The sequence below is a fragment of the Salarias fasciatus genome, chromosome 8 (assembly GCF_902148845.1).
Source record: "Salarias fasciatus chromosome 8, fSalaFa1.1, whole genome shotgun sequence".
NCBI classification, from domain to species: Eukaryota; Metazoa; Chordata; class Actinopteri; order Blenniiformes; family Blenniidae; genus Salarias; species Salarias fasciatus.
In genome coordinates this window covers 13,761,173-13,774,038 of record NC_043752.1, presented here as the reverse complement: position 1 = coordinate 13,774,038, position 12,866 = coordinate 13,761,173, and the positions used below count along the sequence as shown (strand labels likewise).

The following is a 12,866-nucleotide window of genomic DNA, read 5'->3' as shown; positions in this document are numbered from 1 at the left end:
ATTTACCGGGTCGATTGCAGGGTGAACGACCCGGGTCGAAATCCCGGGTCAGACCTTTTCCCACTGCCATGACTTAGCGGGTTTAAACGGGTTTTTTGGCCAGTGGGAAAGGAGTATTAAACTCTCAAGTCTTTGACACTATTGGACAGTCTCTTCTTCCTCCAATCTCGAATCACCAGCTTCTTACAGGCAACAATCCATCAAACTAAAAACTGCACCTCCTCCACTTATCTTCGGTGTCCCTCAAGGCTCTTTGCTTGATCCCTTCATTTTTATCATTTATCGTCTCCTTTTCTGTGACTTTACCATCTCTAACTCCACCCACATTACACTCCTCTACTTCCCCCATATCAACCAAGTAACCAAAAAGGCATTATTACACCTTCGTAACGTTTCCTTTCTCCGCCGCTCCCTTTCTTTCTCAGCACCTGAAACATTGTGACTTCTCACCTCACCCACTGCAACAGCATCCTCTTCAATTCTCCCTCCAAAGCTTTAAAGAAACTTTAATATGTTCGAAGCTCTGCCGCCCGGTTCCTCACTCAAAGCGTTTTCCCCGACCACATCACCCCTGTCCTCCGGATCTTCCACTGGCTCCCCATCCCTCGCCGCATTTAATATAAATTGCTTCTCCTCACCTTCAAATCCCCGCAGATCGTCCCGGCCTATCTCACTGACCTCCTTCAGCTGTACGTTCCTGCTCACGGCCTCCGTTCATCGGGTGACAGCCTCGTCTCTCCCCCTGATAGGACCGAGTGCTGGATCGAAGGGGGACGCAGCCTTCTCAGCTGATACCCACACACTCTGAAACTCATTCCCAAAATCACTTTGTGACTGTAAAAATATCAGCACCTTGAAATCCCAGCTGAAAAAAACCATCTTTTTACATGTAGCTCTTTATGAATGTCTCTTGCAGTCGATCTGCTTCGTGTGGCTTCCCAGTGTAAAATCACTGCAGACTCGCCGGTATTTGTAGATTCTGAGTTGAGTTGTCATCCCACCTATTCCCAGAAACCTCCGCCGTTCCCTCGTACCGTCCTTCCTCCCGCAGCATCAAAGTATCACCTAGCTGTGGGATTTGCGGGGATCTGGCAGGCAGCCAGCTCGTCTGTTGACCGTGTTGACTACAGAAGCAGCTGCTCGAAGCTGACTCAGGATTTCACAGCTTAAATTTCTCCCACCCGATGCCACTCACTCTTGAAATTTATCTGAACCTCCAAGTTTTTTTTTTTCCCATCTCTCTGGCAGAGGCGGGAAATGGACTGACATCCACTTTCGGATTGCGTTGACCACTGGTTGAGGAAGGTGGAGGACACACTGCTATTTCCATCTCAGTCTATCAGTGGAGAAGTGGCTGGCGTTGAAGCGTTCAACCCTCTGAAGATACAGAGACGAACGTGGGGAAAGGGGGGGCGGGGGGGGGGGGGGGGGGGGGGGCGGAGAGAAAAGGGAACGTGGGAGACGAAGATGGAGTGTGAGTTTCTGTGAGGCAAACTGCAGAGAGACAGTGATAAGTTGACGTGGGGGAAGTGAGATGTGACAAGCAGAGAGAAAGAGATGCTCAATCAGGGCTGTCAGGGCTTTCGCGCAATCAGAGGCAGCCGCCGAAGACTGCAGGCAGTAGTATTGACGGAGGGCTGCCTCGCTAATGACAGCCAGGCGTCCGTGTTTTCAGCAGTGCCGACTATAAAATCAATGGTCTCATTTGTGCACGCTGGTGGAATATTTTCCACGGCATATTTCATGATTTTTATTGCACATCGCTGTGTCTTGGGAGAATGAAAGATAATTTCAAACCATGTAAATACACAGAGCTTGATTACGCCGCACTGAAACTCGCAGTTTTTTCCTTTTTTTTTTTTTTGTTTTGTTTTTTTTCTTCTCTCAGGTTGTACTTGCTATCAATCTGTTGAACACATGCTTGTTGTCAAAAGAAACAGAAAGAAAAAAACAGCTGGGTGCTTTGTGTTTCTCTGCCGGTGGTGACAGAAGTGAAGGCTTGTGTTTGATTGACACTGCTGGATTTTTGTTTGTTTGTTTGTTTGCTTGTTTGTTTTCTCAGCAATGGACACCACCAAGGACCCGTGCCAGAATGTGAAGTGCAGCCGCCATAAGGTGTGTGTGGCTCAGGGCTACCAGAGGGCCGTGTGTGTCAACCGCAAGAAACTGGAGCACAGGTAGGAGGAGGGGTTCACCTCCGTTTCCTCTTTAAATGATGAGCCAGATTAGAAATCTGTTCTCGTGAGTTCCATTGCATTCAGGTTTAGACGGGCTGATTTTCATTTCGAACACGTGAATGCGGCCGATTCTCAGAAGATGAGATCGTCTATGTACGTGGCTTCTCTTGCAATTAAAGCGGCGACGCTCCTCTCGGACGTGGAAGTAAGAGAAATTACTTTAATGGCTGCCACGTAATGTCAAGGGTGCGTAACTTATGATTAATTTAGGCTTAACTAATACATGACTTATGACGATCTAATGCATCTTGTATCATGAATTCCCTTGACTTAGCATTAAATAGTAAAGAAGCTACGATCGCTTACTTTAATTACATGAAACGCCACGGATGATCAGTTTGTGAAATCCTACATATATGTAGCTAAGACAGGCTAAAATGAATTAGCTCAAAGGATTTTATAATCTGCTCCAAAAGCAAATTAGCGCCACATTTTAATGGTTAAATAAGACCAACAGAAGATTTAATGAGCTGCTTGAAATATGCTTCGTGTTATTTGTGCTCAGATGTCCAGATTAGGTGTTTATGCATTGATGCATAAGAAACAAAATCTGAAAAACTATGATTCTGAGTGAATACCAAGTGCTGGTGAGGGGAAATAAACACTTGTGCAAGTGGCTCCAGATCTGCAAACGCAATTCCACTTATCGAAAGATATCTTATTATGAACGGATGAATGCAAAAATATTTTGTCAAAAAGTTTCCTGTTCAGCTCTGCTAATTGAGAATGTTTGATATTATTGTTCCACCTTTTGGTTTCCCTGTCATTTTGTTGAGAAGCTGTTTTCTTCATCAGAGAGATTCTGGTGTATTTTTTTTTATTAGTACAGTCTGTACCAGCTTGGAGCTACGACTTATCCTACAAATGAATATTCCCAAAAAAATGAGGCATCATTAAAAGGTACTAATTGAAATACTATATGATTCATTATGAAGAAGCTTTTTAGGAAAAAAAAAAAGGAATAATCTACCATGCACTTTGTGAGAATAGTTAGCTTTGGAGAGAAAGAAAAATGCATGGTCAACCTGTCAATATGATGCCAGTAATAACATTTAGTATTCCAGCAAATTAAAATAGATAATTATAATGAAACATACAAACGTGATCCGCTTCTTCTTGCCAAAAAAACAAGGACTCTTCATCATTATCTGAAGAGGAGAATTTAGTGGGAAGAAAGCTTGATCTTTTCTTGTTGGAGGTCAAGAATATGTCAAGTGGTGAACATGTAAATTTGAATAAATGCGAGTGTGTCTGTTAGCTGTGCCCAAACCCAATATATAGAATATAAGAGGTTTATTCATGGGCTGGCTTTGGGTTTGTTTTGTTCTCCTGAGACACTGCAGTGCAGATAAGTCACTTTTAAATTACGAGGAGCGTTCATCATATTGTGTGTCACTTAGCAACAGTGTCGTTGCACGTGAAACTATTTTAATGCTAAGAATGCTGTGCATTTTAATTATGCTTCACTGAACTTCTCATGCGATCAGAGACCAGCTATGGAAAAATCAACAACATATTAAGCAGCAGAAGCAGAAAAAAAAAAAAAGATCAAATTAATGAGAAAACCATGACAACTGAAGTGGAACAACTTTGAATTTCTGGCCATTAATACGTGCGACACTTCGGTTTGTGCTCGGATTGCAGATGCTCTCTTCACAAATGCTCTTTGGTTTTCTGTAGTAACCCTCAGTGAAAAAGCATTTATCTGCTCCCTCAGCCATCCATTCCCCGCTCTGACTGAAAAACAAATGAGTAGGTTTGCGGGCTGAAAAGAATTAATGGAGTGAATTATTACTACCTGCAAAGTCTATCTGCGGTGACAGGCATTTATCTTTTTCAATAAAGTGCTTCATTTACAGAGTCACTCCAGAGATGAGAGCGACTGTGTCAAATAATGGGTAATAAGCACAAACGCCGCCACACTGAACCGTCCCCGGCATCATTAAGTAGCGGGCTCTAGAAGTCGCACAGCCGAGCTTGATGCTTGTGGCTCACTGAACATGAAGTCAATCAGCGTGCGAGAGGAAAGCAACCGAGGGGGGGATTTCACCCGGCGCATCCAAATATTAACAGGCGCCTTCTGAGCATCTGGCAGTTTTAATCAAAAAAATGTCTGGTTTAGCCCGCCGGTTTGCAGGGTGTGTTAAATGAGAATGGAGTATAATGAGCACAGCTTGTCAGAGGAAAAATAGGAAAGTCTGCGTGCGTGTGACCTCGGTAAGACGGTAAATATTAAAGGGTCACTTCACCCAAATTACAGAACATATTTTCTCCCTCTTAGTTTGATGGTATCTAGCCATGCAGGCGCTTTCATTTATCCAGGATCGGATTCGCCTCTGAGGTTTTTGCGGAAGGGGAATTTAGCCGGCGATGCTCACGGCTTTTCAGATTTTACACTTTAAAAATGCAGCAGTGAGCTGTCTCTTCCAAACAGCATCTGGATGCATTATGAAGCAGCAGTAGTAAAAGGAGAAGCGAGCTAATGGTATCAAAGGAGAAAATCTTTCCTAGAACCAGATAAAAGCACCTGCAATGCCGGCAGTGGGTGTATTATCATTCTTTGAATATCTCAGATTTTATTCACGGCGCTGCTATAAAATTTAGCTTTAAAATCAGATATGCTCTCTTCTGCATACGCGGCAGTTTTGTGGTTTTAAATAAAATTTTACAACAATAGTGGACAGTGGACCGCCATACAGGTCGATACACACTCCATAAGAGCAGAGAAATTTGTTCTATCTTCCAGGGCTTTTTGTTTTTTTCTCACAGCCCTAGTTTTGGAGATCTTGCAACTTTTTCTCAAGTTCCAGTTTAGTTTTGGTTCTTTGAGGTTCTCTTGGTTTACACTAAGCTATTATATAATTGTACCTTTAAATTCAAACCATGACAGCGAAGTTTCATGTGTCTGCACTGTGGTGTTTCTGGCACGCTGTATGACTGAAGATAATGACGACCACAAACCCTAATCTTTATATTTCCTCACTCTCTCTCCAGAGTCAAACAGTCTGGGCAGGTGGAAGCACATGAGAACAGCTGCAAGCCGTGTCCCGTGTCCTCCTCCTCCCCCGTCTGCGGCTCAGACGGACACAACTACGCTTCTGAGGTACAAGAAAATAATCCGCTCGTTGAACTTCTGCTCACCGGCATGGTAAAAGCACCTGGAGAAAAAAAAAAAAACCAAAGTGCCAGTGTCATTGTCTTAAATGATGAGGTGAGTCCAGTGGAGTGCTGTTTCCTGCTGCACCGACACACGCGTGGGCGCAGCGCGGCGGGACGGTTCATCACCGCTCGCTGGGGGACAGGTACAAAGGCCCCGACGTGGCCGCGCCATGATTAATGACTGACGCCGGTTTGAGCGGCGTCGCTGTAGACCGTCCACCGCCAGAAACCCTTATTGATTTATGTATAGTTTTTAATTTTGACCTTGCATGAGAAGACGGTGGAAATGACAGCTCATTCTTGCTGCCTTTTTTTTTTTTTTTTTTTTTTTTTTTACTGAGTGCAGCGTCTCATCTGAATGAGCAATCTCTTTTCGCCGCGGTCACCTCCATAAATATTTAACTGCATCCGTGCGCCTGTCTCTCTCTCTTTCTGTCTCCCGGCAGTGTAAGCTGGAGCAGCAGGCCTGCCTCACGGGCAAAGACCTCAGCGTCATGTGCGCTGGATTTTGTCCCTGCGCCTCGGCCTCCGTCACAAACACGGACACAAAGCGTGGCAAGTGTGTTTTTCTCACCCCCCCTTTCATAGTCACGCATCCTGATTTTGAATTTCGCGTCGCTTCGTGATCCACGTGACGGTGCTGTGGTTGCCGCACGCCGCGGGCCGCCGCTCTGCGGGACGGGGCTCCCCGGGAATTTCCTCAAAGGGACCAATCAACCCAATGCTTGCTTGACATTTGGGATCAATACTCACCAATTTCAGAGATTACTGTAAGCCAGATATCCCCCCCGTGTGGTTCAACTGCTCTTTCAATCATGCAGTAATTAATTATTTAGAGTGTACACTACCTGTCACTGCAGCCAAACACCATTGATTTTCCAGCCTCTCGGGCACATAAAAAATGTCAGTTGATCAAAAGGATGAAATGTTAGTGTTGTTTTTCATATGTAACTTGGAACATGGGAGTAGCATGAAACCGGAATGTTTTTTTCATGGATATGGCAGATTGCTGACACGCAGCTAATTGGCAAATAGTGTTTTCTTTGACAAGATGAAGGTGTAATTAGATAAATCACAGCAGCACGGATCAAATACTTCATCATAAGGGAAACGTGAGAGCTCCGTGAAGCAGTACGTCTGTATTCATTTTTCTTTTTTCTTTTTTTTTTTTCGCCACCCAGAAAGCTGCACAGGCCAGGACCTGGCAGACCTGGGTGACCGCCTGAGGGACTGGTTCCAGCTCCTTCATGGAAACGCAAAGCAGAACAACTCCGGCAAGCCCGGAGCTGGCACCGCCTCAGGTTCGAAACTCACAAAGCCGCTTTCCATCCTGAAACCTCGAAACTCGCGAGTCAATTGTTCGCGCAAACGTAGCGTATGCAGAACGAAACTGAAGTGGCGCGCTGCCGTCTCCCGCAGTGCTGGAGAAGAGCCTGGTGGCCAGCTGCAAGGACTCCATCGGCTGGATGTTCTCAAAGCTGGACACCAACGGCGACCTGTATTTGGACCAAGCCGAGCTGGCCGCCATCAACCTGGACAAATACGAGGTCTGCATCCGACCCTTCTTCAACTCCTGCGACAGCTACAAGGACGGGAAAGTGTCCACGGCGGAGTGGTGCCTCTGCTTCTGGAGGGAAAGTGAGTGACGCCATTTCCGCAGTGGAAACTTCTGCCGAGTCCATTTAGAGCAACGTATTGGATTTTTTTGAGAAAGAAAAGTTAAATCTGTTGTCTGCATAGAAGTAAGAAGCTTATATTCAGATTTGCATGCATCTCCTGCCAGCTGGGTTGAGATTTAGGGGGAAATGTTGAAAAGATGGATCTAAAAATAGCCTGAGAAAGTCACCTGCAGCCTGTGTGCGCAGGTGTCATCTTGGAGAAAGGAGCATGACTGAGCACCCCTGATCAGCGCCTCTCATCCATTTCTTGATCTCCCGTTTGAGCTGCGCTCCGAACATCTGCACCGTTTGACATTTGCTAAACAAACACAGGGTATTTGTGGGAATGACCCCATTTGCACGCTGATTGTCTCATTGATCAAGCATTTAACCTGCTTGCTGCAGATTGCACTGCGCCCTAATCAATTTCTGTTTGCCGGATGTTGATATTTAGGAAAGAATTTGCAGGAAGCCGTGAAAGAGGAAGACGCTTTTGCAGAAAAATCATGACTTTCCTGTAAAAAAAAAAAAAAATCTTATTTTTCATCTTGAGTGCGACAGTGGAGTCGTGAAGAGCTAATCATGCCTTGTGAATTCACACAGAAGTGCTACACAGCCGAAAGGGCAGAGGAGTATTTCTGTGAAGATGCACAAACGCCAGGTGGAGCGTATTGTCTCCGAGGTCAATATATAATGCCTTTCTCTTCATTGTCCCTATTTCTCTCTGCTCCGATGGCTCACTTCATTTCCTTGTCACTCTCAGACTGCATCCATATGTTCTTTCACCTAAGTTCTCTGCAAAATCGATGCAGCTCAAGGGAATGAAATATAAGACCTCTTAAACAAATCGATGCAGGCAAAAAAAAGTGTAATTATAAAGGGCATTGATTGAGATAAAGTTTGGTGGGAGCAATTTCAGGTATTGTCAGTCATCACTTTTCTTTTCTGATGCTCGCAGAGCCACCCTGCCTCGCCGAGCTGGAGAGGATCCAAGTGCAGGAGGCGGCCAAGAAGAAACCCGGTAAATACATTTTTCATGACGACACTGTGAAGTTCAAGATGTATTGGATGGGCTTTTTTTTTTTTTTCTCAAATGCCACTCTAGCTCAGGAAGTCATTTTGGGCAGTGGTTTACTCACCTCGGCTCGTCTCAAAGCCGAGTCGTACCGTGCAATTAGCCGTGAGCCGCGCCGTCCAGCCGGCCGCTGCCCTCGCGCTTGCCGGCGAACTTATGTAACGGAGCGCCCGGAGCTGGAGGCGAGAAGCTGGAGGAGGCTCATTAAAGAGATCACAAGCACACGGCCAGGATTAGGCCCTAATCAGGCTGGAGGGAGGGGTGGGGGGGGGTGGGGGGGGGGGGGGGGATTAGGGGGCAGCACTGGCTTTGGGAAAAAGCGAAGCTAATACAGCCGTTTGGCTCTGCGAGAAACCGCCGTCTACCCAGAGCGCACAGCTGTGTTGCTTTCTGTCTTCGGCTTCCAAACACAGACCTCTGTCTCCCCCCCCCCACCTCCTCCCTGAAGCCCACTCATCTCGCTTCTTGTGTTTTTCCTCTTGTTTTCTCGGCGGCGGGGCGGGGAGGGTCGGCGCTAGTTAAGAGAGCCGCGCTTCGGGTTTGACAAGAGTCGTCCTGAGGGAGGCTGAAACAGTGGCGCTCTGTCACAGAGGCTGTCACCACTTTTTTTTTTTTTTTTACATGACGGCACCAGGAAAGCCGCCGTGCCAACACGCTTGTATGAAATCACATCCACTGCAGCATATGCCGGCGCAGAACAAACAGTGCTCTGACTGAAGGGCTCATCACCGGCTCGCTAAGGCGTGCTGGCAGAACTCAGGCATCAGTCTGAGGCGGCTGGAGGTGGAAGTGTTCACGACGGCGGCGTGTGCCCGTCTCCGCAGGGATGTACATCCCCAGCTGCGACGAGGACGGCTACTACAGGAAGGTGCAGTGCGACCAGAGCCGGGGGGAGTGCTGGTGCGTGGACCAGCACGGCGGAGAGATGATGGGCACCAGGATCCATGGCAACCCCGACTGTGGTGAGAGAAAGAGCAGTGTTTGGTAAAAAACGGATTCCCCACACTCTGCAGAGTGTCAGAATCAAATAAAAAGAGGTTTCTCTAAATATCAAACTACCTGTCAACGTAGTAATGTCATTTGAGTAGTTTCTAACTCAAGATTAATATTTTAGAGCATCAAGCAGACGTTAATTTATCCGAAGGGACTTTAATTGCACAGCGCAGTTTGACTCAGCATTGTTTTCGTGTTGAAGTAGGACCAGAATGCTCCACCGCTTTAAGTTAATCTGAGGTTTATTGTCTTGGGAAAAGCAGAGGTAAACTGAGGGCGAAAATGTGCAGAGATACACAGACGCAGGGACGCCACACAGTGATCAAGGGCAGTCAGGGAGGAGAGGAAGCACGTTACTGCAGACATCCGCAAGCGTAAAAGTCACAAACAGCATTTAGATTAACTTCATTAAACTATATATGTTCATTCTGAGCAATAGTTGAACACTGATGCATATTGATTCTTTGTAGTGACTCCATAACATTAATCCTAAACAATCTGCTGTATGTACGTGATTCTGGACAGATTCTAAAATCAATAACAACTTACCTGAAGGGCAGCGAGACAAACTGCTGGGAGGTGCTGTTTTTATTTTATTATTATTCCTTTTCTTTTAGCAGTCTTATTAATACTTGGTGAACCTTTTCAAACCCCTGTATGGATTAAATAATCAAAAATATACGTAGAATGTTTGAAGTTAGTCTCACTATTCAAAAAACTGACTCCTTTCGAGCGTTTCAAGCAGAACTCGGTCCGTGCATATTTCATGATCCCAGCCTTTTATTCTATGATTTGCTCGATCAAACAACCAGAATAAAATTCTCAAAATAAAAGAGGAGCTAATGGAAGACTGCCCTCTCCTTTATTCAGATGAAGTGGCGGGATATTCTGGAGATTTCGGGAGCGGAGTGGGATGGGAGGACGAAGAGGAAAAGGAGGCGGAGGACGCCGGGGAGGAGGCGGAGGAGGAGGAAGAGGAGGAGGGCGAGGCCGACGACGGAGGATACATCTGGTAGGACCGTCCGGCCCGCCGCACGGAGAGCACGGCCGCCGGCCCGGAAGATCTGCGGGCACGGCTCTCTCCTGAACAGATTCTGGGACGGGACCGGGGAGGCTGTCCCGGCGGGGTGTGTAGTCCTGGCCAGGTCCAGCGATGAGACGATGACCAGTTGTTTTTTTTTTTTTTGTTTTGGTTTTTTTTTTGTCTTAGATATGTGTAATTGCTTCATTCTATTCTCTGTTTTTTAAAGTGACAGAGCTTTTTACTTTGCTGTCCCGCCAAGCGGGACCCACTGACTACTGCGCCGTAGGTAGCTACAGTCCGTCCATCACGATTCCTATCTCGTCCGACCGCCATCTATGCATATAGAGATTACGAGTGATTTTGTATTGTGTCAACAGTCGCTTGAGTGTTAGAGCTGCCAGCCCACCGAAACGGCGAGAGATCAGAACTGAAGCAAACACTTCGACATTTTGGGAAATAGGCTGTGTTTGTTTTTATATTGTAGATAATTAGAGGAAAATAATCAGCGCCACTTGAGTTTCCAGCTAATTCTGGAAGAATTTATGCCGAGAAGCAGGCTGGGAACCAGAAATCAGTTGCTTTGTTCGCGTGTTCATGAATCAATCAATCAACATCTCACCTTTTTGGTTTAAATCTGGATTTTTATTTCTTTTTAAATAAACCTGTAAACCTGACACGTTGCAGTTTTAGGTGTCGTGACTGTTCAAAAGCTCACTTAATCTAGAAAAAAAAACCCTGTAGAAATGGATGTTTTTACACGTTTTGTATGAATTAACAAGCATTTTGTAACGTGTTAATGAGCTTCAGGGGTGCTGGCGTCTGGGTTTTGTCATCTTTGAGTCCCTTCTCTTCCAGCCTATAAATGCTTGATGAATGTTTCCCTAATAACAGCATATTAAATGATAATGAGAAGACAGTGTGGCAAAGGGGGTCACCGGGAGAAATAACCCTACAGGGAATCGCTGCCTGCGACGGCAGCTGCTAACATCTCCATGGCTGCTTCGGCTTGTTATTTATCGACTCTGCGGTTTCGGCTCTCTCTCGGTTCGGGTCTCTTCGGGTCTCGGAGGACACCTGAGCGGCGTAGCACTTCCTGATTAGCTGGAAACAGCAGGTAGACGCAGTTAGCACCACTGTAGCATTTAGCAGCTGCTGAAGAGCCTTTTATTTCCCTCAGGACTGAGATTGAATCGAATCATAACTAATAGAGAGTAAATATTGGATTTTCATTTGCCTGGTAATAATGAACGGTAATGTTCTTTGGCTCCCTAACCTCTCGAGGTGTAAATAAGCTGTTGTTTTACTTCATCAGCTGTTACTGTTGTGCATTACACCTTGTTTCCACATGTTTCCAGTTCTTCTAAGTGGCTCCAAAAGCAGTTATTTCCTTGTGATAATGATCTCTGACTTTAGAGCGTATTTTCCAAAATGTCGACCTTTTTTCTTTCAAAAGGTTCAGCACCGCGCTGTTAAGTGTTTGAAAACTGTATAGAAATCCAGTGGATTTAAGGCCGAACGGTTTCAAGTAAAAGCTCCAAGCCACTTTTAAATCGTACAAGAATTAAGTGGATTCACGCCACTATTACAGGACCTACATTTCTAGTCGGCTTCACTTTGATTGAAAACCTGTAGAATGTACTCTGACGACCTGAACCGCACCCTCAGTAGAAACCCACTCGCCGTTGTGCTCTGCTTATTCTGAAATCATGATGAAGAATGTGCCACAACTCTGCTTTACTTTTAAGTTTGCAACTTGAAATACTGTATTTTGTGTTAATATCGATTTAAAAAAGAAAAAAAAAAAAGAAAAACAATGTGTGCATTACTTGAAGTTCTGTGTGTATACTTGAATTCACACTGTGGTAATTTTTTTTTTTCTATGAGAATATTGTTGCCATGATTTCATTCATGCTATATTGATAGGCCAAGACATTTGTTTGTTTTCGGTATTGCATGTTAGTAAAATAAGAATGTACTTCTAGGCTGAGCACTTTACTAATAAAGGCACTGGAGCCCGACTTCAGCGTCGTCTTCAATCTTCTCCAGCGGCGTCAGGCACGGAAACGATCGCCCGCAAAGGAACGGGGACGGCGAAAAACACGCCGCAGTGCTTTCAGACCTGCAATGAAGGGCGCTGTGAACCTCAATGAGGGGGTCTGGGGAATTCCTGATCATTGAATAAAGCAATAGGTAGAGGTTATTTAAGGATTATGGGGGAGATGGATCCAGACGCACATTAAGGAGACCAGATGAGCACAAGAGAGACCTTGAGTGGAAGAAGCCACGGGGGGAAACGTAGGAGAGCGAGAGCCACGGGAATATCAGAGCTGAAGCGGGGCAGAATGTCACACACTCAGGGTGTTCAGAGTCGTCGGTTGCTGTCGGATGTGTCTGTGTTCGCAAACTGTAACCAAAGACGACACAAACGCACCGAGCCAACAACTAATCTGAGTTACACCAGGAAGAAAAGAAGAAGATATCAGTAATTAGAGGAGATGATTTGATGTATTTTGTGGTGAAATAGTTTTTTTTTTTTTTTTTTTTTTTTTTTGCTATTCGAACCCCATTGTGATAAAAATAATTAAGCAGAAGGGGGGGACGCATTGATCAGATGGAGAGTAGCAGTAAATGGCTCTCAGCTCATTCCATATTCACACTGCATCCTCCTCTCCCTCATCCTGGCCCCCTCACCTGGTGTGTTAAAGATTATTCACAGTGAG

General features: G+C 45.5%; 1 protein-coding gene across 1 annotated transcript in view; it reads left to right on the top strand.

Annotated features, from left to right (window-relative positions):
* The window catches only part of LOC115392930 (testican-2), a 35,122-nt gene extending 24,474 nt beyond the window's left edge, over positions 1 to 10,648 (top strand). Inside the window, exons 4-11 of the mRNA XM_030097618.1 lie at positions 2,063 to 2,177; positions 5,232 to 5,340; positions 5,843 to 5,951; positions 6,578 to 6,697; positions 6,816 to 7,034; positions 8,013 to 8,075; positions 8,954 to 9,091; positions 9,993 to 10,648. Of these exons, the coding sequence (XP_029953478.1) occupies positions 2,063 to 2,177; positions 5,232 to 5,340; positions 5,843 to 5,951; positions 6,578 to 6,697; positions 6,816 to 7,034; positions 8,013 to 8,075; positions 8,954 to 9,091; positions 9,993 to 10,138 (1,019 nt within the window). The 3' untranslated portion in view covers positions 10,139 to 10,648. The remainder of the gene's footprint in view (positions 1 to 2,062; positions 2,178 to 5,231; positions 5,341 to 5,842; positions 5,952 to 6,577; positions 6,698 to 6,815; positions 7,035 to 8,012; positions 8,076 to 8,953; positions 9,092 to 9,992) is intronic.
* The last annotated feature ends 2,218 nt before the right edge of the window (positions 10,649 to 12,866 follow it).